Source organism: Cyanistes caeruleus, chromosome 1 (assembly GCF_971803275.1).
Source record: "Cyanistes caeruleus chromosome 1, bCyaCae1.hap1.1, whole genome shotgun sequence".
Lineage (NCBI taxonomy): Eukaryota > Metazoa > Chordata > Aves > Passeriformes > Paridae > Cyanistes > Cyanistes caeruleus.
This window is the reverse complement of record NC_141701.1, coordinates 66,211,881-66,239,158: the sequence shown is the minus strand read 5'-3', so window position 1 is coordinate 66,239,158 and position 27,278 is coordinate 66,211,881. Positions and strand designations below refer to the sequence as shown.

The 27,278-nt window shown below is 41.5% G+C and overlaps 1 protein-coding gene and 1 long non-coding RNA gene across 4 annotated transcripts in view; one reads left to right on the top strand and one right to left on the bottom strand.

Annotated features, from left to right (window-relative positions):
• Positions 1-5,613, top strand: part of INO80C (INO80 complex subunit C) — a 37,099-nt gene extending 31,486 nt beyond the window's left edge. For both annotated transcript variants that reach the window (XR_015288971.1, XM_086896841.1), the window contains 2 exons: positions 486-553; positions 4,898-5,613. Coding sequence is in view for 1 of the 2 variants with exons in the window: in XM_086896841.1 (XP_086752967.1) it covers positions 486-553; positions 4,898-5,029 (200 nt within the window). In the remaining variant the exon portion in view is untranslated. The remainder of the gene's footprint in view (positions 1-485; positions 554-4,897) is intronic.
• An 11,567-nt stretch (positions 5,614-17,180) lies between these two features.
• LOC111925353 (uncharacterized) lies at positions 17,181-24,555 on the bottom strand. 2 transcript variants are annotated; one of them, XR_002862185.2, is made up of 3 exons: positions 24,350-24,555; positions 23,709-23,814; positions 17,181-18,198 (listed from the first exon to the last, which is right to left on the bottom strand). It is a non-coding gene; the product is annotated as an uncharacterized LOC111925353 (long non-coding RNA). The 2 variants fall into 2 exon arrangements; XR_002862184.2 differs by having other exon boundaries at positions 17,691-18,582; positions 24,350-24,532.
• Between the last annotated feature and the right edge of the window lie 2,723 nt (positions 24,556-27,278).

Here is a 27,278-nt window from a genome sequence, read left to right as displayed (position 1 = left end):
ACGCTCAACCCTGAATGTTTAAACATTCAGACAATTTTCTAGGTCATTGACTGGGCTTAAAGTGGTACATGCTTAAAGATTTAACTGATTTAAAAGATTACTTTGCTTTTCTGGATTATAGTATTTCAGAGCTGCAATCTTGAGCAATGTTTCACGGTCTTAACATACAGTATGCATTTGATAATGGCTATTCTTTGCACATGACTGACTGCAAGGGAATTCATTAAGACTTGGAAGAAATGGACATTTCAAATGGCTCTGGCATTTTCCTTTTGGGGAGGGCAGTTCTGCTTGCTGAACTCTATAGGTGAGCAGGATCAGACTGTGATTTACAGTGCTTACAGGCTAAATGTTTTCAGAGGTGATTCTGCTTAATATTTCTTTGCCTTAGTGTTGCTAGTTAATAGAGACATAAGAGAGTAGGTATATGTCACAGAATATATATATATAAAATACACTGAGTTAATGCCTTTGTTTCTCTCTAGATTTTAATATTGATGCTCCTCCTTCATTTAGACCTGCTAAGAAATATTCAGACATCTCAGGACTTCCGGTAAGTATTTTTTTCCCCCTCAAAATTGGCGTCACACCTTCCACAGTGAAATAGTGCTGGTGCCTTGTTTTGTAAATGATGTATATACTGAGGTTCCTATTCAGACAGGGCTTAATAATTATCCAGTGATTTAGAATCAAACCCCAAATAGTTGTCACTACATCACAAAATCCTTAGGTTGTTAATAGTTGTCAGGACAGAATAAATACCTTGTCCTGCCAGGTAACTCCTATGACACCTCTTTCTCACCTGTAGAATGTAATTGGTGCCCATAATTTCTAAGTCTTGAGACAGCTACAGGGAAAGCTGATAGTCCACAGTCTCCATGAGTGTTAACTTTGTCAAGGTATACCCACACTGACCAAAACTTTACATGCTGTTTGCTTGATTTGGATTTATTTCATTGTACCTTGCAGAGGAAGTTTTAAAAATATGGCTCAGCAATTTTCAATAATGAGATTAGGCAAAATTTTATTGTTTGGCCTCTTTTACACCAGGTTAAAAAAAACAAAACCCTTGTTATCATTGCTCCCAAACTTTGCCTCAAACAAATCAGCCTGATATAGACACTTGGCATAGACTGTTGAGAATTTCAAATTCTATGCTTCAGAGCTGAAAGTTGGAGTTTGGCAGATGTATGCTCTGTGTGTCACAGATGGGGTCTTTTACATGTTTTTGTTAAAGAAAGAGGAGAAAGGGGAAAAAAAAAACAACAAACCATATTTGACTTAGATACAGTTTGCACATTCTCCAGAAAGTCTTGGTAGTTACAATTTGATGCCTGAATTCCCCCAAGATTCTGTTGGCACAAAGCAGGAGTAAAGTCGTTGAATTCCGCCCAACAAAAATTTTGTATCTCCTGTTGAAACTGTTCCTATATTACATGAATAATTTTACTTAGAACAGGTATTAGTAACAGCGTGTCTTTTAACTTTTCACCTTCAAATGCCAGTGGTTTGTTTTGCAGAAGCCTGTGCATTTCTTAAAATTGAAGTGAATGGGAATGTTGTATTTTGGAGTAAAAAAATTCTTAAGTAATGGTTACACTAGTAGCTACTAATAATGAAAACTCTGTAGTGTCAAAGAGCCTTGCACAGAATTTCTGTGTCACTTCTCCCTGTTTGATGTTTCTCACCCATAGGGCACTAGCCCACCTTCAAAGGTTTGGTATCACCTCCTGGAGATGCCCTTAAAGGTACATGTTTGTTGTGCAGATGCAGGTTAGCATACTGCCTTGCATTCTGTGCACTGAATTAGGCAAAAAGTCCTCATTAGGACAGGAAATGAGTGAGCACTTGACTAAGGGCTCCTTTATAGTGGATATTTAGTGTAAGGTATCAAAGAATAGGTGTAGGACCAGCTGTAATCCTGCACATCCTAGCATTTGATCTTGACTTGGTAACATATGTTTTCTTAGACTTATTTTTTGAGTAACACATTTAAATAAGGAACCTAGTAAGTGGCATGTGCCCAGCCTGTGCCCCTGAATGTGGTTTGAATAGGGAGTGAATTGCTCAAATAAAGACTAGTAATCCTTCATTTTCAAAAACAACTTCATTTTCAAAAAGCAACTTCTCCCTAATAGATTAATTGGCAGACAGCAAATGGAAGAGACTGCTCACAAGCACAGGGAAGATAATTCCATGCAGCCAGGCAGAATCCTGCCCCATTTCCGAGGAACCAGATAATGCTTTCCAGCACTAACCTTTGATGTATTTCAAAACTAATCAGTCACTGCACCTATAGTGAGCTGATGATGCAGGGTGTTGATGGGAGCGGAGACCACATCCCTGCTAGCTATGGGTCAGTTAAACCTTAGGAAATCTATCAGTTCTCACCTTTTCTTTACCAGCACCTCTTTTCCATCAGTGATTTTTGTACTATAACTATTCTAGCTTAGTGTAGGTGTTCTCTATACAAACCCATTCAGCGCTGCTTTTGTTTTCTTTTCTTCTCTTTCCACTTTTTTTTTTCTTAATTTTCCATCCTCTAATTGCATTGTGAGTCAAGTTTCCTGTTTTACCTGGCCTGCAAGGTTTCTCCAGACGATGATAAAATTACCACATTTAAAAAAAACCCTTTTTTATTAAAATAGCTGAGACAATGTGTCCTTTAAATTGCTAGGCTAGAAATGTTTCATAAGAAGAACTAAATACGCTTTCAAGATCATTTCCTAGTAGGAGGATATGTGGGACAATAGAATATTGTAGAAATGTAGTATTTGAAAAATGTCCCTATATTTTCTGTGTAAAATATAAAAGCATTTTTGTAAGAATATATTTTCTGTGGAAATGCTGGATTCCCCATGGGGGCAAAAAATTCCGTAGCATTACCCATTTAGAGAAGAATTAAATTGTCTACTAGGTACAAAAAGAGAAGTGTATTAAAATATTCTTGATCAGCATACTAGCTCTTATATTAGATGCCACAATTAAATTCTACTGATCCCCTTCTCTTTCTGTGTATAAAACAAATGAAATTAAATTTACCAATGGTCTCAGCAGAGCAGCCAATTTATATTTGTAAGGCAGCCTAGAATTCTAAAGCTATTATCTACTGTATTGACTCTGCAAAATAAACCTATTATTTCCAAGCTTGCAGGGTGAGTATTTAGATATTTTAACATGCAAAACAGAGTAATTTATTGTAAAGCAGATTTTAAAAAAAACACCCAAACCTTCACATGTTTATACTTCTCTTCCTTTTCTGAAAATGGATCAGCCCTGTTTCTATAGAAACAGATTGAGATACCTAGTTTATTGTATTTTAAGAGCTTGTGTCCATGGCCTTAGTTTTTAAACATGACAGCTTTTTCTATGCAAATTCATGTTAATTTAATATTCTAATCTCTAATTATTGCTGGAGTATTGGTAAAGTTGGTTTTCAGACCGAAGTCATGGCATGAATAGCTGGTTACCATACATTAGTGTCTGCCCAATAATATCAGAACAGTGAAGAGCTGCCATAATACTTTTAACCTAGATCAGTGCAAAATACAAATTGCACATATTGCTTGGTTACTCTATTGCAGAATCACGCACATTTGAAGAGCAGTCTAATTGCCTAGCTTTTTCTTACATGAGGCCAGATGTAAAGAGTGAAATAAAAGTAAATTTATACCTGCTGTAAACATGAAGTTACCAGCAGGGATAAATTTATTCCTGATGTTCTAACTTTGCCATTTGTTTGAAGCTTAATTGATGGCTTGAACTGTTAGCTGACTACATTTAATTAACCTGGCAGCATTTCTTTGTAAAGAAAATCAAGCTACAAATAACACTAAATTTTCTAAGTCATATCAGACCAAATGATTGGCTGGATTGTTACCATGGTCAACAGGTGCCTTTCCAACATAAGAATGTAGAGAGCTCTGCCCTATAACCGTGCGGCATGGGGGACTACTCCAGCTCTTCCTGGCCTTTTCTATTTTTAGTACCAATGTCTTGAGGGATCTCAGCTCCCTGTGCCTTGCAGACCGCCACCATCTCGTGCTAAAGAAAGGCACAGAAGACACTTTTGGAGCCTTAGCAGGCACTTGGTAATCCAGTGCCGAAGAGGCAGAGATTGTCCTGGAGGCTGAGTGTGGAGAGGCAATGCTCTGATGCCTGTCTTCTCCCAGTGCAGCCTCCTGGCCTACCCCTGAGCTCAGCTGAGCTCCAGGTTTCTGTAGCAACAAGGAAGGGAAGAGGATAGAAGGAAACTGGCACCGCTCCCAGGCACTCAGGGTCCAAATATAGCAGAGGATACAAGCGTAGCCCAGGGTGAGCTGGCCAGGCTGCTATCCTGAAAGCAGGCATCTGGAGCAGACCGCAACACTGGGTTCAAATCTCTTATCAGTTCAGTCACAGAACCATAAGCTGAGACTCCCTAGCTTTAACAACCACTTTAAAGTAAATTAAAAGCTAAGTTGTGTGCAGCAGAGAAAGGCAGTCCAAAGCTATCAGAGCACCCATAATTCAGGCTCTTTGTGGGTAATTTATTGGCAGCAGCCTCACTCTTTGGAGAGCTGCCTTGAGAGAGACTGCACAAGGCACAGAGTTGCTAGGGTGAGTTTAGAGAGTTGAGGAATTTCTTTTGTGCTGTGTTTTATAGGAAACTTACTTCAGACCTCTGTTATATTTAATGCATTTCTAATCTGATTTTATAGGGGTCTGTAAACTTCTCATAAGTTCTCAAATGAGGAGAAAGAAAAAAATACAGACTTGCGGCCACATGGTAGAACAGCAGTGCTGTTACTAGGAAGGGAAAGTCACTGTTTTGTGGTCCTGTAATTAAGAGAATTCTTTTGCTATTATGGTCAGAAATTTTATTTTCTTCCTATCTCTACCATTGTTTCTTTTTCAGGCAAATTACACAGATCCACAGAGCAAGCTAAGATTTAGTACTATTGAAGAATTTGCCTATATTCGGATGCTCCCTTCAGATGTGGTTACAGGATACCTGGCTCTAAGGAAAGCAACAAGTATTGTTTCCTGAACACACTAAATATTCCTGTATATTGCTTGTGAACAGTACTGATTTGGAGTATCATGATGGAAGCTGACTGTGGGACTGAGATTGTTTAAAACTATCCATGGATTTTTACATCTGGAAGTAGTTGATAATACATGCATTTGAAGAACATAGAGATTTAATTTTCATAAATGCTGATATTTGTTAGTTTGCCAATTTGTTAGCAATTTAGTTTGGTGAACAGAGTAACTTAGACCTTAAGGATATGTATCTATACTATAATGTCTCATTTATATTAATTTCTGTAAAGGTGGGATTTCATCTCCACCCTATATATTTTATGTACTACCCTGGCTCAGAAGAAGCTGTCATTTGAATTAAGGAAAAGGCAACAAGCTATCCAAATGTCTAAACCTGCCTAACCAGATGTGCTTGCCACTTGGCTATGAAGTTTGTCCCATCTATAAAATGAAGGTAAAATATCTAGCAAGTGCTGCCATTGTGATGACTTTTCAGGGTTCTGTGGTACTGTGAAAATGAAGACACAAATGTTTATATTGAATTAACTGCCAACATAAATAAAGCTGGTCTCAAACCTGCTTGTAAAATACATTGCCTGTTACATGCTCATTAGTGAACATGTGTAACAGGATCCAGTCAAATCACCGTGTAACTCTTAATCATGACACTTTGCAGTTTTTGAATGCTTCATTTCACAACCTGACTATTCTACTTCGCTAGTGATTGCAGTATTTGTACTAATTAGTATGAAGAATGTACTAATTTCCCAGTCTAAAAAGATGCTAAAAAGCAAGATTCTGCTCTCCCATTGGCATTCTGACACCCAGATGGCCTTCAGCAAGGCAAGACCTTCTATGTTAGAACACTGAACTTAGCACCATGAGACACCAAAAGAATACTTGAGAGCAAGTTTTGTCATGCTTTAGAAGAAGGAGACTGAAAGAGTTTGGAGTCTTGCTGGAGGGAAGGCTGACTGGTACATGCCAACATGCCAGCTTAAGAATGACCATGACTTCCTGAAACTAAGTCTAGGGGCAAAGGGGCAGAGGGTTTTCTGCCCGTTCTTTCTTTCTGTCCTCTTTCTTATGACAAGCTAATGTCTTCCCATTTCTGAGTCTTTGTCCCAGCCTTAAGCTCTTGCTAGGTTGTAATCTGGACTCCCAAGTTCAGGCTCAGCTGTTCCTAGACCCGAGTCACACAACCTTCACTCCCACACTCCATCAACAGTCCTGTTGTGGTGGCACTAGAATTGGCTGCTACACAAGTTACCACCTGCTGTGGGAATGCTCTTTTCCTATGTGCAAAACTGCCAAGTGGAACACTTGTGCAATAGTTTGTTAGTCTTGGACTCTGAGGGTCACTGGGGAGGTGAGGTATTGATCAGAAGACAGAATTCCTGACTCAGCAAGCTCTACCATGGACATCAGGATATGCAAGGCATATTCTTGTCTTTGCCTACATAAGCAGTGGTGACTATTCAGTGTCTAAGCTGTGTTTTGAATGCATATTTCTATAGACATAATAATAATTAATTTTTTTCTGACTGAAAGAAAAAATGTGCAGAGTATTATTAATGGTAGTTTAATTTTTACTCCAAAACAGGAAAAACAATAATGGGATACATTGTTTAATGAAAGTTGGTGGGACTCATTCCTCAGTTTTTGTGATCTAATATTGCCAAAAACAAATTCTAAAAGTCTTTGGCATGCTTACAATAGATCCTTCAAAGCCCTAGATATCTGATAATGCTACAACTGTATCACAGAACAAAAAAGAATAAGACAGGATATCTCTCGGCATGCCAGCAAAGCATCCAAGCCACATTCTCTTTGCGCTGAGTTTTATAATGGATATTTTTAACTTATATTACATACTGAACATATGTTTATAAGATAAGCTTAACACTGATACGAAAAGAAAATACATAGAACTGCTGTAAGATCATTTTTGTTTTAAATAAGCAGACAGCAGCTCAGAAAATTGATTTTACAAGCTTGTTCTCTCCCACAAATATTTTTAACATTCTTTGGGAATGACTGTGTAGGAGCCCAGGCTCCTCCACTGTCAGAAGTGTTCATGCACTCCTGCACTTTATATTAAGATGTTGCTTCTCAGCTAATTTCTCTTGTGCGGCATTTATGCATTGTTTTCAAAATCTAAATGTCTCACAGAATAGATCAGCATCAGAAATGCAAATACATCTTTAATTTGGCAAAAGCATTAGTGACTCTTCTCTCAGTGCTCTGTATCCATATGATGGCTACGAGATTCCCTTTTTTTCGCTTCCATGTTTTTTCCCTTGTTGGCCTTTTGTTCCTAGTCAGTAGTACCTCCCTTTTACTGATAAGGCTGTGCAGTGGTCAAGCCAAGTGGTCAAGTGAATCAGCCACCAGCATCATTCAGCATTACATCAATCAACAACAGTTTACTATGTGCAACAATCTAACCAGGTTTCATTTAGCAGGAAGATGAGGACAGAACAGATCTAGGGCCAACATGTGCGATGGCATTCAGCCCTGCTGGGTTCCTTTCGAAAACGGCACATGAACCTGCTGCTCTCATCAGTGCCTTCTATGAGAGAACTGAGCAGTACCTCCCTTGCTTTACTTAAGAGAAAATATGGATGAGTGAAAAGCTTATCTGTGCCACAGAGAAGTTTTAAAATGTTTTATTGACAGGTTTAGAAGAAGTGAAAATTGAGAAGTACATTTATATGTAAAAGTACTTCCAGGATATTACCTAGATAAACATACATAAGTTGAATTTGAATTGAAAATAGGAGAAAAGAAAAGCTTTTGAAAAGAGAAGCAGCAATGAATACCATTTCAGACATGGAGAGAATGTGTTTTGGCTAATAGCAGTGCCATATCTCAAAAGCAGAAAGCCAGCAGTCAGGATGAGGACTGATTTGTTAGAGTACAACCATTACTGTGTGGGAAGTATCACCTGAGTGCCTTACTTCACAGAGACCATGGATGGCTTCAGCCTCACACACATTTGCTTTGGAATGTTCCCCAGCATCCTCTTGTAGGGCTTTCAGCACACACCAGTTGCTAAGTGCCCACAGAAATCCCACTGACATTAATGAGAAGTGAGCTTGTCCAGCAACTCTCAAGATGCAGTCCAACTGGCAAAGCCTTAACCTCAGTTTTTTTGGCAGGTGGAAAGCACGTTTTCCATGCCTCATTTGCCCTATCCCAGAAACCAAGCTTCTGTTTTCTTGTGCAGTTTCCTGCCCAACACACGCCACTGATCCAGTAAACACTGGAGATGGGGAATTGTCTCCAGACTACTGTGGGGTTTTCTGTTTTTGTTTAAGCCTGCAGTAGCTTTGGGTGGATCTGCTTGCCCCCAAAGGCCAGGACAAAGCAGGCAGCAGTTGCCCCAGGGCAACAGAACCACTGTAGCTGAACTGCCTGGTGTGGCCTAAGCCCTGGTGCTGCAAGGGCGCTGTGCTGAGCTGGGTCAGGGACTGCAGAGACAGCTGCTCCCAAGGGAAGGGATCTGTTGGGAGCCAAGAGGAATGAAGCAATCAACAGCCACAGCTGCTATCTCTGCACTGTATAAAGGAAGGGAAAAGAGGGTGCTGGAGCTCCAGGACTCTTCCCTTGATTATTCCCTGCTGTTTCAAACAGCAGGTGTGTGCCCATGGAAACTTCCTGCCCCAGCCCTTCCCTCTGTTGCATCTGAGGTAGGAATGACCTTGGCTCCACATCCTAGAAAGCTGCAAAATTCAATTGAGAGGCCTTGGGCCAGCTCATTTTGGAGCCCCTCCATTTCAATGTCCTGTATTTCTTGGCTTTCTCCCATCACGGTGTTCTAGATCCGTATGGAATTGCTATATATGGGCTTCTGTGGAGGACGGGAGTAGCAGTCGTAGTCAAGGAGATGTGCCTTAATCTCCTTTGACACAGAAAAATGAAAGTAAGCAAAGGGGAGGGCTTTTTATTGGTGCAAAATATCAAAGGAAAAATTATCCAGTATAAGCTGAAAAAGGTTTTTGTAAGTCCACTCTGTTGAGAAAAGCTTGAAAAGCATGACTACAATAATTTTCCTGAATGGCTAAGTAATTTTTAATTCATGAAACAATAATTTATGACTGGAAAACTAACCAATGGATTTTAAGGTCTCTTATAACCTCTAACAATGTGTGTGGCTTACATTCTCAAATAGCACATAGTTTTTCTTCCTGAATCACTTCAAGAAAAGAGAGTTTCACAGACTTGATGTCATGTTTCAGGAGGAAAACCCTGACTTTGTGCTCTTTTAAACAAGAGTCAGGTGGTATCTATATTGTTACTGAACGTTCAGTCACACTACGATGGTCATACCACTAATATTAAAAGTCACAGAAATTCCTTCATAATTCATAATTCTCTTTTTTTAGTAGGTGTTCCCCAATGAAAGACCACTTTGTCTGTTGGCAAGTGGATGGGTGGAACATGATAAAATAATACATCTTCAGGCAAGAAAAACATTTTAAGTTCATTTGGTATCTGTAAGTATTGTTTGACTTGTTTTTTTATTACCTGAGAAGCTTAAGAAACCCAGTATTTTCAGGTGATTAGACTGCAGTAAATCACAGCCTACAGACAGCAATAGCACTAAGCTCTTGAGAGAGGTAATAACAAGTAACAAACACTGTTTAAACTAATGTAGTAGTTGAGTAGTGCCTGTGTAATTGCACATGGTTTATGACTTATGAGGTCACTTGTACAGGCCATTGCTGTCTCTTGATGCTGTAGTGTAAAATCAATAATCTTGACACAAAAAGCATAGAACTAGTGGACTAGACAGTAAGATAGGGCTGGCTGTGGTTAGTGTTTACCAGTGTGTTCTCCTCTGAGCAAGAGCTCCCCTCAGGTATTGCATGCTGACTTCTGTGGCTCTGCTACTTGACTCCAGCACACCTAGCATGGCACCACAGGAAACTCATCTGGCTTGTGGACTGCCTGAGGCTTTCTCCAATGTCCCTCATCTGGGATGTAAAAACTACTCATCTCTCAAGTAAAGAAATAATTTACAAGTCACAGCTCATGTGAATAGTGTCCCTTTCCTCAGCAAGTCTTGAATCTGAAGCACAGTTTATGGTAGAGGAGAATAGGTGTCCCTTGTGTGGATATTTCTGTTTCAGTGCAGATCATACACAAGCAAGTTCTCAGCATCAAGTTTTGGAATTTCTCAAGACAGCTGCCTACACATGCATGGGAAGAAAGTGTTTCCTGCCTCGTCATATTGAAATAAATGGGGTGTGTGTGCATTCAGTGCTGCTGCATTGAGCTGATAAATGTACAGCAATAAACCCTTGTGAGCAGAGAGGCATAAGGTCTGCTTGGCTGATACCCTGGTGTGTGTTGGGCACTGAGCAAGCAAGGGTAATAGGGAGTTTTTGAATTTTTGCTGTGATCCCACTTGTATCCTGGGGGACAGCAGCTTCTCTTGATGCTCTTCTCCCAGGAGAAAGAAACGCCTTTAAAAGGACATCATAAACACATGTACATTGCCTACATATTGTGTGTCTAGCCACTAGTTCCATGACATAAAGACAATGCAAAGGGGACAGAATTAAGGATGTCTTAATAAACTAACTGTGGTCCCAAATCTTGTTCTTTCAACAAAGGCAGTATGGGATCTGATAATAACCTTAATAAAGAAGAATCTCAAGAATTTCGGGGAGAGCTGGACATAGACTAAGGTGGAGGGACTGGAAGTAGAACTGTAGAAGCAATTGCTCTGACAATATATAAAGCCCTGACAGTATATTTTCTCCTCTGTGTTGAAGAGAAATAATTTATAAAACACTCTGTGTCGTGATCCATAATCCTCTGAAGTAATACATACAGCATTAAGGTGGCCTTAATATTTGATATAAAGACTATAAATGGAGCTTAAATGACCACATCAAACTGTGCCTTTCAAGAAGGTGTATGTATGTCATAGCTGGTGACGTGAAGTCAATGGCTGACATCAGTCTTATGCACAAGTGGCAGCAGCTAATAGGCACAAACCTCATTCTTCTCCAAATAAAGTGGCTTATGTTACTGAAACTGGTGGTAAAGCACAGTCAACCAAACATTTCTGGCCTCTAACAACCAAGAATTTGTTTGTTATGCTTCATCTCTTCTACCAGGCTGTACAAAATCAGAGACCTAAGAAATAAATACCAGCAACTCTTTTCCACTGTTATGTGAGGCCTTCCCATGAGCTATGTAAACCAAGAATTACTATCACCGTTTTAGTGAGGTACAAGATGTTTCATGTCCATGGGTTTGGCCCATGCCTCCTGAACCCTTGGGAAACAGCACATTGGCCCCACTGGGAAACACAGCCCTGAAACATATAAGTATAATTTACCTAATAATGAATTGGAAGCCAAATTCTCTGTGGACCTTGAAATGTCCTTCTGAAGCATCACACTGGGACAGAGAGTGCAAATGCCATTCTTCCTGTACATTTCCTGTATACAATGCCACTGGGATACACAGACCTCTCCAGAGCCTTTAGGCAGGAGCTGTCACCCCAAGGCCTGTTTATATCTTTCATAAAATGTAGACATAAGCCACAGGGATGATTCCTGGCAGAAGCAGTGGAAACCTGCTCTTCCACCTTTCACACACATGCCTTGCTCACTGCACTTAACAGATTCTTGATTAGTCCCTCCAACTCTATGAATCAGGATTGCACTCACTGCAAAAGTTATACACAACCCTGGAAGTTCATGTGTGCCCCAGAGAATGGAAGAGCTTCTTTGAATCTGTTAGCTGAAAGAAGAGACTGAGGCTGTACGAGAGGACCAGGCTGGGTGCAGGGAAGCATCCTTACCCTGGGTGGCAGGATAAGGAGAACAGGAACTGCAGCAGCTGCAGCAGCATCCCTGCTGTACTTCAAACAAAGGCAGTAGCCTGCAACAGCCTTTTTTGCAAATGCAATCTGGAAGAGCCATGTCTGCTGCTGGGGGACAGACCTGGCACTGAGCTGCTCAGTTCTGCTGAGGATGACATGCCTCTGGACATGCTCAAAGACAAGAGCTTCAGATAGCATGGTAACCACCCAGGATCCAGTCAGCAGCTGTGTGAGGATAAGGAATGCAGGTTTGGGCATAGGCTGTCTAAACTCCAACCCAGATTCTATTTGGGATTGCAACTTTCTGAAGATTTGGGAAGAAGTCTTTAAAATTCAGTGGATTTTAGACTCAACATCTTTATCATTTGACCAATTCACACAACACACACTTGTGACCAGAGGGCACCAGGTATTGCTCCCAGCACTGGATCTGAAGTGGTGAAATATGAGCATTAGAGGAGTAAAGAGGTCAGACAGGGGTCCTCTTATCATTCTCACAGAACTTCTTTGCTTGTGAGGCCATGTCCCCATTGTCTTTATGATTAGTGCTGCACTACCTTCTACATCCAGCTTTTGCCAATTTAACATGGATAAGACATGGAAAAGGTTAAAAATCCTGTCCTACAAGATACAGTTCCAAGGAGGTCTCAAAAGACAACCAGAATCCAGCAGTAAGAGATGTCCTAAAAGTACTCCTTTGCACCTCTGTATTGCTATAGGTGGCAAAGTTTTGGTAAGAGGAGGGCTGCCGGCATGGCAGCTGTTGGAAGGAGTTCAGGGGCTGTTAGGACTCATAAGAATTAGATGCAGTTCCCTGAACCCCTACAAATGAATGTTTGAAGTAACAGCTGGCTTTTTGGGTCATACAGAAGGAAAGGCTTTCTTTTGTCCTAAATAGCACATATGAGTTTGATCAAGTAAGTACCAATTATATCTGAGCCATGAAGTAATAATCTCCAAGGCATAGTTAGTAACAGCACCTTCCCTGGGAGATGTGATTCCCTCCATCTCTCACTTCCCCTCCCTGCTCCAACAGACCCAGTAAGTACCCAACCAAAACCCTTCACAAACCACCACAACTCTGTGATGTTCACCTTAAGAATGTGGACTGAAAAATACATGACCAATTTAATAAAAGGAACTGGTTTACACAGAATTACTAGAATTCACCTGCAGATTTTCAGAAATTGCTTTCTGAAAAGAGAAAAGAACCATTAGAAGAAGAAAACTCTCAAGTGAAAAGCAAGATGAAAAACTGAAACCACAAGAGGAAAGCTAATGGCCTATGTTGCCGAAAAGGACAGACTTCTACAGAGGGTAAACAAAATGCCAGGGTGGGCCAAAGCCAGAAGCTTCACCTGAAAATAAAAAATGGCCTGCCATGGGACCAGCCGGCTGTCCTAATACAGGACAAGTGTGGAGGGAGGCCAGTTGTCTGAAAGGCTTCCTCCTAGGAGGTCTGTGCCCTAAGATAAAAAAACCTACTTAGTCATGGTGACTAAGCTGTGGACCCCTTCCTGCTTTGGGACCCCATGTTATCTTCCTGTAAACTACTGGTCATTTTACCCTGGTCTTAAACCATTGGGCCTTTTCCCAACTCTCCCCTCCCCTATAAAAAAACCCAGCTTTTTCCCAGTTCAGTGGAAGTTCATCACTGGCCCCCTGTGCTGAAGCCTGCCAATAAAGGTCTCCACACAATGCTACACGGCCTCCTGTCTCTTGACTATATGTTGGCTGGGGTAACCCATGAGTGAGCTGAGCTGAGCTGATCACAGAGCTGAAAAACCATCTAAAAGACCCTTGAAGCCTCAGACTGTGCTCATAAGGGTTACCCCTGGCTGGAAGCTGCCTGAGAGCCCTGGATGGCTGTTCCTTGTGGGACCCCTACCTGGGAAGTCTGTGGCAGCCGGGGGTTGGACTGACCCCTGGACCAGCTGCAACAGACAAGCATACTTCAGCAAGTGTATTTTTCCTGCTCAAGGCTTGCAGTTACCACTTGAGACACTTAAACCTTCTGAAGTAAATAAAAAAAGAGACACATGCACGCACTGAAACCCTCCAAACCTCAGTCAAGAAGGCACATGGACATTTACTATGTTCTTTTACTGTTCTTGTACTTATTCTGTTCTTTTCCTGCCAACTTGTCTAGATAAGGATATTTTTCACACCACAACTCTATCTACAAACCCCAAGTGTAAATGTATGTACAAATCCTGAGTGTAAATATATACATTGTAAAGATTTTGCCAGGAACCTAATAGTACATGACCACTTCAGGCTCATCTCTAGGTAAGGACTTCCATTTGATTCTGCTAAAATTAATTCTCATCTAGCCCAGCCCACATCTGGAGCCATGCAGCCTACGTGTACCAACGTCCAGCCTTGGCCTCAGGCTCCTGTTGGAAGCAGTGCTGGGGATGGCACAGTGATCATAGACACAACAGTGACAGCGTTTACTGGGAGATTTATTTTTCTTTTCTCTGACTTCATGCACATCTCCATACAGAACTCCCCCGAGATGACATATTTAATGGTGCCTGTTACATAAACAACATGATTGGAAAAAGCATCTGCATGGCATAGGGTTGCACCTTATAAATAATTTATTGTACTTAAGCAAAAGCTAGGAGATAAACTTTGATTTTGTTTGCTAATATATAATACCTGAAGTTGCTAAAAAGCCACTAAGATCTATTCAAGAGACTGTCTATTACAAGAAATCTTGCCAGGACCAGGACACTCAAGCAGTTTATGGCCATCTCAGCTATCTGGGAAAAGGTGAAATGGGTCTAATGTTTTTGAAGTTTTGCCGGGTTTTGAGAAATCCAGACATGTATTTTAATATTTGGAAAATCCTGAGATCAGCAAGACTATCGTCTGCAGATTTAACCACAGCTTGGACCTACCTCTTAGCAAGTCTAAAAGTCTTAAAATTGCTGTAAAAACAACAACAAAAACCCCCACCAAATAACCCCAACCAAGCAAACTACAAAACTCTAAACAGAACACAATATTTCTTTTTAATATGCACACATAATAATGGGATTTGTGCTTTATCTTTAAATGACAGAGTAGAATACTGTAATTCTCTTGCTCTCTTCATAAGCAAGCTCACTGGAAGTGTCTCAGTGACTGATTTAAATAACTTGCAGCTTTATGCCTGCTTTTCTGTAGTGTGTGAGAGGTGTAAGAGTATCTCAAAGGCTTTGCAAGACTCATGGGCTCACAGAGCTTTCCTCCTGCCTTCTGGACGGTCCTGTCACCAGCTACCATCACATCTACCTTTAATGGTGGGATATTTTTTAAACATGGGTTATGTGATTCAGTGAAGAGGTGCTGCATGTACACATCAATGCTTTTTGCTGGCAGGCACAGTTTTCAAAGTTTAGCATTTCCTCTTTTGTTACTTGTCCTTACATATTTGAAATTCAGGAAAAATGGGAACGCAGGCCCAACTCCTCACAACATTTGAGATTTTTAATTGAGTGGGACGTTGAAACAACTCTAACACTCTCTGCAGGGACTTTCAACTAAAAACATAATAACACAATGACTTCCTTTTTGGTGTAAGAATCAATCATGTCAAGCACTTAGATTTATGCATCCCTTCATAGGTACTAATCTATGCCACCATAACTGCTTTACACATTTCTAGTATTTACTTTGACTTCCTACATCCTCTGTTAATCAAGTCTTATTTTTCCACGACACAAGCAACTATCTTGGACTTTTCTAGAAGCTGATATGACACACTCTCCTTTGGAAACTATTATAAATCATGGATGCACAGCTAATGCAACAGCTACAGTAGAGTCAGTGCTCATTAAAAAGTGTTAATGTGTTAAGGTCTGTGCTGTGTGATGCAGCAGTGCTGTGGCAGCAATACAACACTGGTCCAAAATGAGATGAAAATCTGAAAATGCTAAAGCCATTTATGGCACTTATCTCCAACAAAGACACTTATTTCAGGTATTTGGAACAAAGAACACAGTGTAGTTCACTCTTTTTTCATCTTTCTACTTCTAGACTGGGAAAATTAACATTATTTTCTTACTATAAACCTCTGGAGACATCATGGTTTAAAAATGTTTTTCTGAACTCTCACGCTAAAAAGCAATCAAGCAGCTACTGAGCTTTGCAAGAAGGGGGTGGCATCTCTGTTCATAAATCCACCTTAAAACAAGTTATCCTGCAGGGAGCCAGGCTGGGTGAACTGAGGCTAGGCAGAAGCACTGCAAAATCCTTTCCATTCCATCCAGAGCCAGCACTGCTCACTAAAGCCAATATTTCACACACACCATACTGATGATCCTAGATTAAAAGACACGTACACTTCTTCAGTGTGCCTTATCATTATCTAAACCACCAGCTATATGCTGACAAGAAAAGTAGAGAGGCTTGTTGTCCCTCTCTCCTCCCTCTCAGTGCAGGGGAATGCCCAGAAAGCTGGCCTGCTGCCTGCTCTGCTAGCACGGTCCCAGTACAGCAATGCGTGATGGAAGTTGCCTAAACTTCAGTGATGGGAAATGTACGTACATTGCTAAGTGGGAGGAAAACAGAAAATGAAAAGAAACCTGTCTGTCATCCAATCTGCAACATATTTCTGTAGAGAAATGCCGTTTATATATATATATATATATATATATATATATATATATATATTTATATTTTTTTTTTTTTTTTTTCTTCACAGTGGCCAAGTTTTAGTGATGCAAAGCTTTAGTTTCTGAGAAAGGAACATAGGTTTGCTGCAGTGCTTCCACTTTCCCTTGGCAGGGATAGTGGAAGGGGGAAGAACTGAGAAAATACCCTTTGAACTTTTCCAGTAGGCTCAGGCAGGACTATCTGCCAAACACACCCCAAGCCAAGCAGCTGGGGAGCCCGGGGGCTGATTCAGTGCTGTAAGACGTCTATCTGAACCTCGCAGAGCACACGGATGCTGAGCTTGCTATCTGCCAGAGCGATAGTTTTCCGGGGAAAAGCCGTCCCTTCCCCTGTCCCCCGGCTCGGCGCTGCCCTGGGGCGCAGGAGGAGCCCTGTGCAGTGGCGAGGAGCCGGCAGCCCGGCCGGGCACAGCGGGATCTCCCCCAGCATCCGCCGCTTTCCGCTCCAGGCGCTGACGCCGCGCTCCGGCCCCGGCCGGCCGCACACTCCGGGAAGCGAGCTGTTTGCCTTGGACACGGCCACCGTGACACACACGCACAGGTGGCTCCAGCTCCTGCGACACAGGGTCAGGCTTGCTGCAAAGGCTCCTGCTTTCCGCAGTTGTTTCTCTAGGGGTCAGGAAACAGGGTGAAAAGCAGACCCCTTGTTGGAATTACATTCTAGTGAAGTTCACTCTGTGCGTGCTGGCAATTCTGGATAAAGCAGTCCAGGCCCCCAACAGCATTATTTTTGTAGCAAAGTCTCATTTCTGTACTACATTTGGGGAACATTACAACCCAGACTTGGAAGCCACTTTGTGGCTGACATGTATTTCCACTGTTGGTTTGGCCAAAATCCCACTTCCTGCTGTCTCCTATTGCAGGACATTTGGGTCTGGCACAGAGTACCTGTGCCCTGAGGTAGGAACTCCCTGACTGAAAGATATACTTGCTAAGATGTGGAACACCTCTAGATGTGCACAGTTTTGACTTTGAACTGTTTCTCAACTGTTTTTCACCTCTTCTTGATTTTTGGTGTAGCACCAATTTTGATGCGCTAGCTGCTATCTACCTGGTGGTATTTTCCTCCCATGGGAGAAAGTGTCAATGTTTTAAATGTATTTGAGGGAAAAATAGAAACTGAGAGTTAGGCTCTCTCTCAGGAACAGGGGCACTTTACATTGCTTTTAATACTGATTCTTCTTTGCCAGCACTGTTTGATTAGGATGCAGGAGGGAGATGCTCCAATTAATGATGGCAAATGCTGTACGAAAAGTCATACTTCAGAAAGGGAAACAAAGCACAGGTCATCCAAGTGTCCAAGTGGGGACAGGGTAAAGTGAGGTTGCAGAGCCCAGCCTCAGTGGTCTCTTCCCTCCTAATTCTGTCTGCAGGCTCTTCAGCCAACACGAAGGGTGAGTCACAACTTGGAACTTGTGTCCCCCTCACCCCCTGTCTCTTTTTCATCACTGGTCTGGCAGAGGAAAGGCTTCCCACATGATCCTTGAGCCAAGTCCTGCTGGAACTGCAGTTGTCTCATGGTGGTCTCATCTCAAATATCTTAGCTGATGTTGCTGCCTTCTGTAGTTAGGAACTGCTCATATTTTCTGTTTTCTTAATAGCATGCATCTCTTGATGACACAAGTGAAGGCACAGTGAATCTGGGACTGGGAGCAAGACTATGGCCTGAGGAACAAAAAGTCCAGTATTGCACAATTTGTTCACATCTCTTCTAAGGATTTCATTTGTAATGCTGTCTTGGAGTTAAAGCAAATTCACTGCCAAGTACAGTAACTGAAGTATTCAGTAAGTTTAATTTGTTGTACTTGATACTTCTAACCACAAATGGGTAACATGTTTGACAGTCTTTTCCTATAGCCATGTGGTGAAGAGGTTCAAAAAAATATTTTTTTTGCCTGTGGGTTGCTGAATGGTACCAATATCTCCAAGCATTTTTGTTCAGCATTCAAATATGCTGTGTGACTGGTCACCGGTATTAAACAATAAGGTTTCTATTCCCTATCCAGATTCTTGTAGAGGCCAGGACTATCTGGAAAATTTGTAAAGGCTCTGAAAGGAGATATTGGGAAAGAGTAAATTAAAAAAAAAATCAGTAGTCTTCCCTCCTCTTGCAAAAGGAAGTACCTCATATAATGCTGGACATGTGCAGTTCAGACTTGAAAATACCCACATTCTTTCTGTGCTTGTAGACACACTTTTCAAGATGATGTTTTTACTCAAAACATCTACTGCAAGTCTTTCCTTCTACATACATACCTCAAATATTTTATTGCAAAAGGGGAAAACAGGTGATTTTTCTGCTTTGAAATATAAATGCCAACTTGAAGGTTCACAGAGATGCTTACTTTCATATGGCATATACTTTGAACTGCTTTACATATTTACTGGTTCTCTGGGGTTGTCTGCTTTATATCATGATGTGGCTGGCTAACTACAGCACTTAAGGTGTGTAAGGGGCATAAGAGGGTCCAGGATCCCAAGGGCCTTCTTGGTTGCTGGGATTTTCAGACCTCACCTAGCTCAAAGTTCTCTCATTGCCTTTTTGACACCACAAAGAACAGTGATGAGCTGGAAGCAATTGAGGCCCTTTGATGTGGTGTGCAGAGAGAAGTCTCCAAATTGGTGAGAAAGTCAAACTGCTGTCTCCTGAGATTTCTGTGTTTTTCTGCTAAAGAGTGTGTGTTTAATGTCTGAAGGACAGGAGACATACCATGTGCTTGTGAGCAGAGGACCTCTCTTTATCTCTTTATCCTGCTTTTGTGCATCCTTGTAGTCAGGCTAATGAGTTTTAAAACACATCCTAAGATGTATCCATTAGATAACAAGATTTACACCCAAATTCAAGCTGGAGCAAAGTCAATGAACTAAACTGTCAGCCTACCCCAAAAACCTTATCAAAACAAACTGTTTTGTGTCTATGGCTGGAAGCAACTTTATATTTCATCTTGTTTTAAAAGCTCTGTGACTTTTCCTTCTAGAGACTGCCTAGGATACACAGCTTCCATTAGGGTGTTATTTCTAAATCTACCAGTCAACTTAACAAAAGCAAAAAAAAAAAAAAAAGCAATACAAAACAAAAAACCAAAATAAAACAAAAGCCCAAACAAACAAACAAAAAACCTAAAAACCAAACAAACTCAAAACAAAACAAAAAGACGCCTATATTTTGATTATTGAGGCCTGTAGTCTGCATGTATGACTGGTGAATATGTTGTTTATTAGCCTCAAAGCAGTAACTACTTCACTTTCAAGAAATTTAATGGAATTATAGAATCATTAAGACTGGAAAAGATTTATAAAGTCCATAAAAGATCATGAAGTCCAACCTTCGACTGAACACCACATGCCCTCTAAACTATATCACAAAGTGCCACATCTACTTGTTTACTGAATACCTCCAGGGACTCCATCATTTCCCTGGGGAGCCTGTTCCAATACTTAACCACTCTTCCAGTAAGGAAATTTTTTCCAGCAAGAACATTGCCTGGTATAAGAAGATTTGAAAATTTCTGCAGCGTGTATGCAGGCAGCCAGCACTGTTGTATAGGGTAGTTTCCCATAGCTTCACAGGAGCATTTCATTTTGATAAAACCTCTAGAAACACACTATTGTTGTTATTGGTCTTTAAATGGTAGCTAGCTCTGAGTTCTGACTATCTATAGTAACACTGCATCAAGCTCAGTGAATGTGGATAAAGTTTAAAAGTCTGTGTTTCATTTATCTAAACTTGCATAAGCATACTTAAAATATAAGCCACCCTTAGCTTTGTATTTTTTATCGTGAAAATATATTTATGCTTCAAATAAATATTTTCCTCAAAATATACAGGCTGCTGCAGAAATTCAGCTGTAAGGATGATACATATAAGCCCTCAAAAAGTGAGGCAAATAACAAATGAGAAACATGCAGTGCCGAGAGTCAAGTACTGAAAAATGTAACCTCAATAAACCTTGCTTTACATAACCAGCTGTTGGAAAAGCATTTCATATGTTGAAAAGTGATTGAATAACAAAAGCTGAATCCTGTCTGCCTTTGCTACTTATACAGGTAATCTTCTGGGGGCTCAGACAACTTAAATATTGTGTTATATAAATGAAACTGGAAGTTTAAACACCTACATGGGTTTTACAACCTCTACAATATTCTAAATGCTTTCTCACATAAATCATTTGGTCAACCTAGACTATAATATCATCAAAAATTACATATTTCAAATGCAGATTTGGTTAAAATCCCAAACAAAATCTCTTCTGCATATCAAGTAATAGAATACATAAATTAAACTCTTTGAAAATTGTGCAAGAAGGAGAAACTAGTAAGCATGCATATTATCTGTGCCATAAATTCAGTGACAATATAACATGTAGTATGAATGGAATCTATTATCAAAATGCATTTTCTGGGCACCAAAGCAGAAAATACGTTATCATTTGCTGGAAGCAGCGTAAATAAGTATCTTCCAAAGTTTAAAACAATCTACAAGGGGACTTTCCTGCCCCCTGAAGATCCCAGCAACACAATGGAATTGTGTTTAACAATTTTTCTTTCTTCATATTAGTGTTTGAACTGGGTCCCATACATTCCTCTTAAGGTGACAGTTTAAAACCTATCTATAGACACTCATCCTGTCTACAACATCTTGTTTCAATTAAAATTTGATCTTGGAACAGACAGAAGGATGGGAGTGGGGGGACACTGTTGTACCAGCTATTAAAAGTCCTTTCTGTCCTTTGAATGGAAGGGGAAGCTTACAGGAAAAGACCAGCACAGAAACAGTGCCCTGGAAACCTGCAAAGCCTCCCTCTGTGGCAGGAGAAGGATAGTCCCAGACACCTCCTCCTCTTCCGCTGGCACCACATGCTGCCCTGAGCCTTTTTTAAAGTAGGTTTTTGCTCTGCAGGCCCTGTGGTTCACATGCCCTTTTATGCAGTGCTTTTTGCCCCACTTCTCTGGGTTTTTCAGTGTGAGGCCACTGTCTAGTTTAGAACAAGCTTCTGCATTTCAGACTTTTATTTATCTAAGGTCTTTGTGGATTTCTGTTTCGAATGTGCTTCTGGGACACAGGTAGACTCTTCTGAGTGTCACTGATCTCAGGAATCCCTGCTAGTTTGAGATATTTCATGTACTCCTGCATCCCTGCATTCTACCCCAGAACTGCAGTTCCTGTCTCCCAGTCACAGTGAACTCAGCCTTCTCCATAATACTGCTGCTTCTTTCCACGGGTCTCCTCCCTGATATGTTACCTCTAACTCCCAAGTCCCCTGGGTCCCCCTTGAGGAGGACTGAGATCTCCACATTTCTGTCTGGCTAAGACTGATACATGTGGACGTGAGCAGGGTCAGGGATGAGGTAACGCAGGAGGAGGAAAAATTGATAGAAACATCGAAAGGCCTAAAAAGATAAGCTGCACATTTACTGCTATAGCACCCCCTTTGCAAGAGAAAACACCTTACTTCAGGCTACATATGGTGCAGTTCACACTTTAAAATAGTTGTGCTCTTTTGAAAAAGGCAGGGAGATCTGCCTTGGGGCATCTGGAAACTCCCTCTGATTGAACTCCATTTCCACACAAGCAGACAGTACTTTAATATCTAGTGACCCTCTGCCCTCTCAAGTGAGGCTGAAATCAGCCAGCTGGTCCAAAACCCACTGGAGAAATGGTGGAGAAAACTTGCACAGTACAAATGTAAAATAAAACCCTCAACACTGCTGCTGTCAGTGCCTTCACCAAGCATTGTCAGTGGGAAGCAAGGGGATTTGGGAGCACTGCCCTGAGCTGTGGTCTCAAAACCACAGCTACACCTCATGACAGCAGGCACTCCGTTGCCAAAACACATAAAGCACATTCTATACCCGGCCTGAAGAATGGTGAGACACTTGGGCATCTCTACCCTCACTCCTGGGGCTCCTGCTGCCCCCGGCCCCACACTTCTCCTCGCCTTGTGCTGCCCTCCAAGGTCACAGCAGCCCCCAGCTGACCTCACAGCTCCTGCATCCCACAGGTGTGGGGTCTCACCATCCCAACCCTCCTCGGCAATTGCACCCTTCCTATGCTGACCCAAGTGCTCTTGTCTTCTCCTTCTGCCTCTTACATTACCCCAGACTGTGGTATTCCCTCCTGCATGCACACACACAAATACACTCTCACATTTCCTTCCTCCATTTTTTTGTCTCTGAAGTTGGACAATTTTAATGTTTTTATGTTAATTGCTTTTGAATAACAGTCTTTCTGGAAAACAAAAGGTTTCCCAGAGTACTGGTTTCTCTGGAAATGTTCCCATGGCCAGCTACAAGCTGAAATAATAGCATTAATAGGAAAATTTCCACATAAGTATATAAGACTCTTTTTCAACAAATGGTGAAAAAAGTTGTGGAGTTCTTTTTGGTTGTTTGGGGTTTGGGATTGGTTCGTTTTTTGGCATTTTCAAGCTGGATTTCCCCTCCAGCCTCCGAATTCCCTGCCTCCTTCCAGGAGAAGGGCACAAAGTGGAGTCTTGTTGCAGTTTGCTTCAAGAGAGGGAGAGGTAGTGACCTTGTTTACCGAGAGCAACCTCAGTGTGTACGAGCAAAGAGCTGTGTGGAGAGGCTGCCTGCCTTGGCTGGAATTCCTCTCTTGTTAAAGACCACAGGAAATGATGGACATTTCTAAACCGGAAAAATTTGCAAGCAAGCTTGGGCTAACCACAAGAAAATAAAGCACACAGCAAGAATCACAAGGCTCATGCAGAGGAGGAAAAACTGACAACTTTTGATTCATGCACTGTTAAAGGTTATGATGCTGCCATCTAACATTATGGAAACGAAGCCACTATTTTGAACACTAAGCAGGTAGCTGCTTCAGCAAAAAAATGCAGGCTTTGCTCTTTTTCACATATTTGTGCATGAGCTGTTGGAGAAGTTGGGCTGGTCTCAAAGAGACAGTGACACAGGGTTGGAGAGGGCCAACTCATATGCCGAGCGCTACAAGTCCTCACTTGGTTTCCTGGAGCCAAACTGTTTGGAGTACAAGCCTGCTAAAAGTCTGGCTTCCATCTCCCTGAACTTCTGGAGTCTTTTGATGTCCCCTTCCACCTTTAAAAAGGGAGGGTCCAACAGGCAGGGGCACAGAGCCAGCAGTCCTATTAGAGTTAATGTGAGTGGGTGAAAGATGAACAACCACATGGATGCAAGCCTACCTTTTTGCCTTTTGCTCTGATAGCCACACACCGGAAGATTTTCCTTTCAGTTGGTTCTTCTCAGCTTATCCTGTCTTTCTCTGTTATGCTTCAGTTCCACAGACTTCTTAAAAATAAAAACAAAAAGAAAAATCATTTAAAAGGTGTTGTAAAGGAGGGCATGCATTACCCACCATCTCATTTCCATGTAGGATTTTCCTTGCAGCATGCACAAGTTTGTTAACTACTAAAATAATACAAAGAGTACAACCATCTCATATGGTGTGTTGGCAGAAGGAGAGGAAAAGCATTTCAAATCTTAGCTTCCACTAGTGACTGGCACACTTTTGGGCTTGGCAAGGAAAGGAACTACTGAACAACCTTCTGCCAGTGCAGAGATTTCCCCGGAGCTGGCACTGGCATAGCTGTGCTGGGGGTTGTCTACACATGGGGCTGCCAGGAAAGAGGGGAGAAATCATAGAAGGAAAGGACCCTTAAGATGATCTAGCTCCATCCCTCTGCCATGGGCAGACACCTTCCACTAGACCAAGTCTCTCAGAGGGAAGCAGGTTTTGCTCATGGGCTCTCTTTCATACCAGTGATCCCATGGCATGCATGGAGTAGAGGAAGATAAAAACAGAGACGCACAGTGCTATACAAACCTTTACTTTCTGACAGGGCTGAAGGGCTTCACAAAGGTTTCCCAGCACACTGCCACATTTGGCTGCTGGAAAGGAAGTACCTGCATCCTCCACCAGCCTTTTCTCATGACCAATTATCTTACATCACAAGGGCATTAAAACGAAAGGAGAAAGGAGCACAAAGGGAAAAAAAAGGACAGGAATACTTGCAAGATAAGAGAGAGAGCACACTGGCAAGCAACAGCTGTTACCAAATAAGCCCAAAAGGCTGCAGCTGCTTTTTTTTTTTCTCTAGATTTAAAGAAACAGCTTGCAGGAAGGCTGCTGGAGCTTTGCAGGGGGACAAAGAGCCAGACAGGGACCACCAGCTATTTTCAGTGTGGAATATCAGCATAGCACAAAAACCAGAAGATATCATAGAATGGTTTGGGTTGGAAAGGACCTTAAACATCATCTAGCTCCAACTTCCTAACCGTGGGCAGAAACACCTTCCACTAGATCAGGTTGTTCAGGGCTTCATCAGCCTGGCCCTGAACACTTCCAGAGATGGGGCATCTACAGGTTCTCTGGGTAGCCTGTTGTAGTGCCTTGCCTTGCAGTGTTTTTACTCCTTTCCAAAAGTATTTTCTGTGTTTGGTGATAGCCTTGGTTTGCCTGCTAAGTAAAACTTTCATGCAGTTTGTGAAGCTGCCTATCTTGACTTCATCTACAGTGAAAATGCAGCAAACTTCCCCGTAAGTCAGGTGAAAATATGGTTTCTAAAATGGGGATCCATACAAACAGTATATTGAGATTAAGCCAGTTATTAGAGAGGAGTTTCCATTTCCTTAGACATACAGTGTTTGCACCATGTTAAAAAAGAGAAAAACAGCTTGCTGTGAGGCTACAATGCTTGTTTGAACTCCACTGCCTGTGTGTGCATCCAGACTTGAGTGCTGACAGAATGGTAAGGCGCAGGAGGATCCCCTGTGTCTTAGCAGCACCTGCTGCAGGGAATTGTCTTAGAACAGCATCCAAAAAGCCCTCAGTAAAAAATTCCTCTCCCTTAACTACTGAGCTATGTTGTTTCTGCTAATCTGGTAGAAACTGGCTATGGATAGACAGATGCTGCAAACCCTGGTACTGTTTTTACAGCAGACTATTTACACAGACATCAGGGTCTATACTCCCAAAGGTACTCTGGCATCTTCTACACATTGCAGTCACAGGGGTCAGCTGCCCATCTGCTACAGGTCCCTATTCCTGCAGTGATTTTCTCCTTTCAGATCCCAAAAACCAGGGGGTTGATATCAGTGTATATCTTACATTTTATGTCTCTGAGTATAATTTTCAGTAAAAGCAGATCCTCAAGATATGAAACAAGTAGGTAAAAGTTGGAGGGAAGAGTCAACTGAAATGACAAATATTTGGGAGCCTGAGGTTATGAACATACGGCTGCTGAGTAAAAAAGCTTTATTCATTCAGAGATGGAAAAAAATAAACAGAAAAATCAATACATTGTCCCTCTATGATGCACATACCCAGATTAAAATAATTAAAATGCATCTCTCTGCCTCCTGTGGGAATTTAACAAAGCATAAGTGGACTATGCTCTTCTACTATTCTAGAGGCATGGAAGAGGGATGAATTAGTGTCAGACACCAAAATAGGTGAAGTAGCCACTTCAGCTCTGCAAGGTAGCACAAAGCAGTGTGAGACAACCACCAGCCATGTGTAAGCACCAGGCTGCCTTCTGTCTGAGACAAATTCCAGCATGCAGAGAGCACAGAGGGACAGGCTGCTGCTGCTGCTGCAGAGGGATCTGCACAATAGAGATGCACGCTCACTGCAAGGCAGGGAAATGCTGGTTAGGCCTGGAGACATGGAGAGATTGAGAGCAGAGAGGGACTTCAGCATAATGATTTTCAAAATTGTAAGATTTTGCCCTTAATCTCCCCCACTTGCCAAGAGAAGCTACAGCCAATTCAAGTTATTTAAGTTGGGGCTGTCTACATGCTGTCAGAAAACTGTTTGAAGTTCTTGCTGTTGAGGGATAAGCAGCTTTTATGCTGAATAACCTGGCACTTCAAGAATTTTAAAAATTCAGACATCACACAAGGAAATGTTTAAAAGCTGCCACTGATAGAGATTTTGTGTAAAGAACAACTGCTTTTCCCTCAAACAGCAGGGAGGTAAAGAAATGGCGCTTTCCTCTCCTAGTGTGCTGAAAGCAGCTGTGGGCTAAACCTGTAAATTTAAAAACAGAAACTGAATGTAAATGCAAAAATCAAAAAAAGTGTCTGATGACATAGATATTAAAAAAAAAGGTTGTCATGATTTCTACTAATTATTATCATTATTACTGTACATGGAAAGTAATGAGTGCTCAGCCCTCTGAGACTGAGTTACTGAAGTGTCTCAGCTTTGGAGACACACAACAGTGTGTTATTAACTATTGGTTATAGGCAGCTTGAAGAGTGCTGCAGGACAGATAACCCTGACCAGCTCTCCTGCACACTCTCAAACATGTAAGCAGCATCTGCTCTCTGCCCTTACCTTACTAGAAATCAGTCCTTTATTAGTCTGGGGAAAGCCCAGATCTTTTCAAGGACACACGTGAATCATGTTCCACCTGCATGCTATATATCAATTCTGCTGTTTAATTTGCTGCCCTTTCACTTGATATCAACAGTGTTCACATATTGCAAACAGGAAAACTGAGTCAGGAAGTTTGAGAACTTATTTTATGTCACAGATTAAAAAAAATACTTAAAACAGCACATCAGTTACTGTATTGAACAATAGACTAATAAATTCTAGTATTGCATATGCTATATAGTAAAATTTAACAATCCCTTATTCTTTTAGATTAAGTGTCTCCTCACACAAAGTACACCCTGAAGCACTCAGCAACAATATTTTTATCATCTATCCAGGTTCTTATATGGCTCCCATCACTGCAGCACCTGCT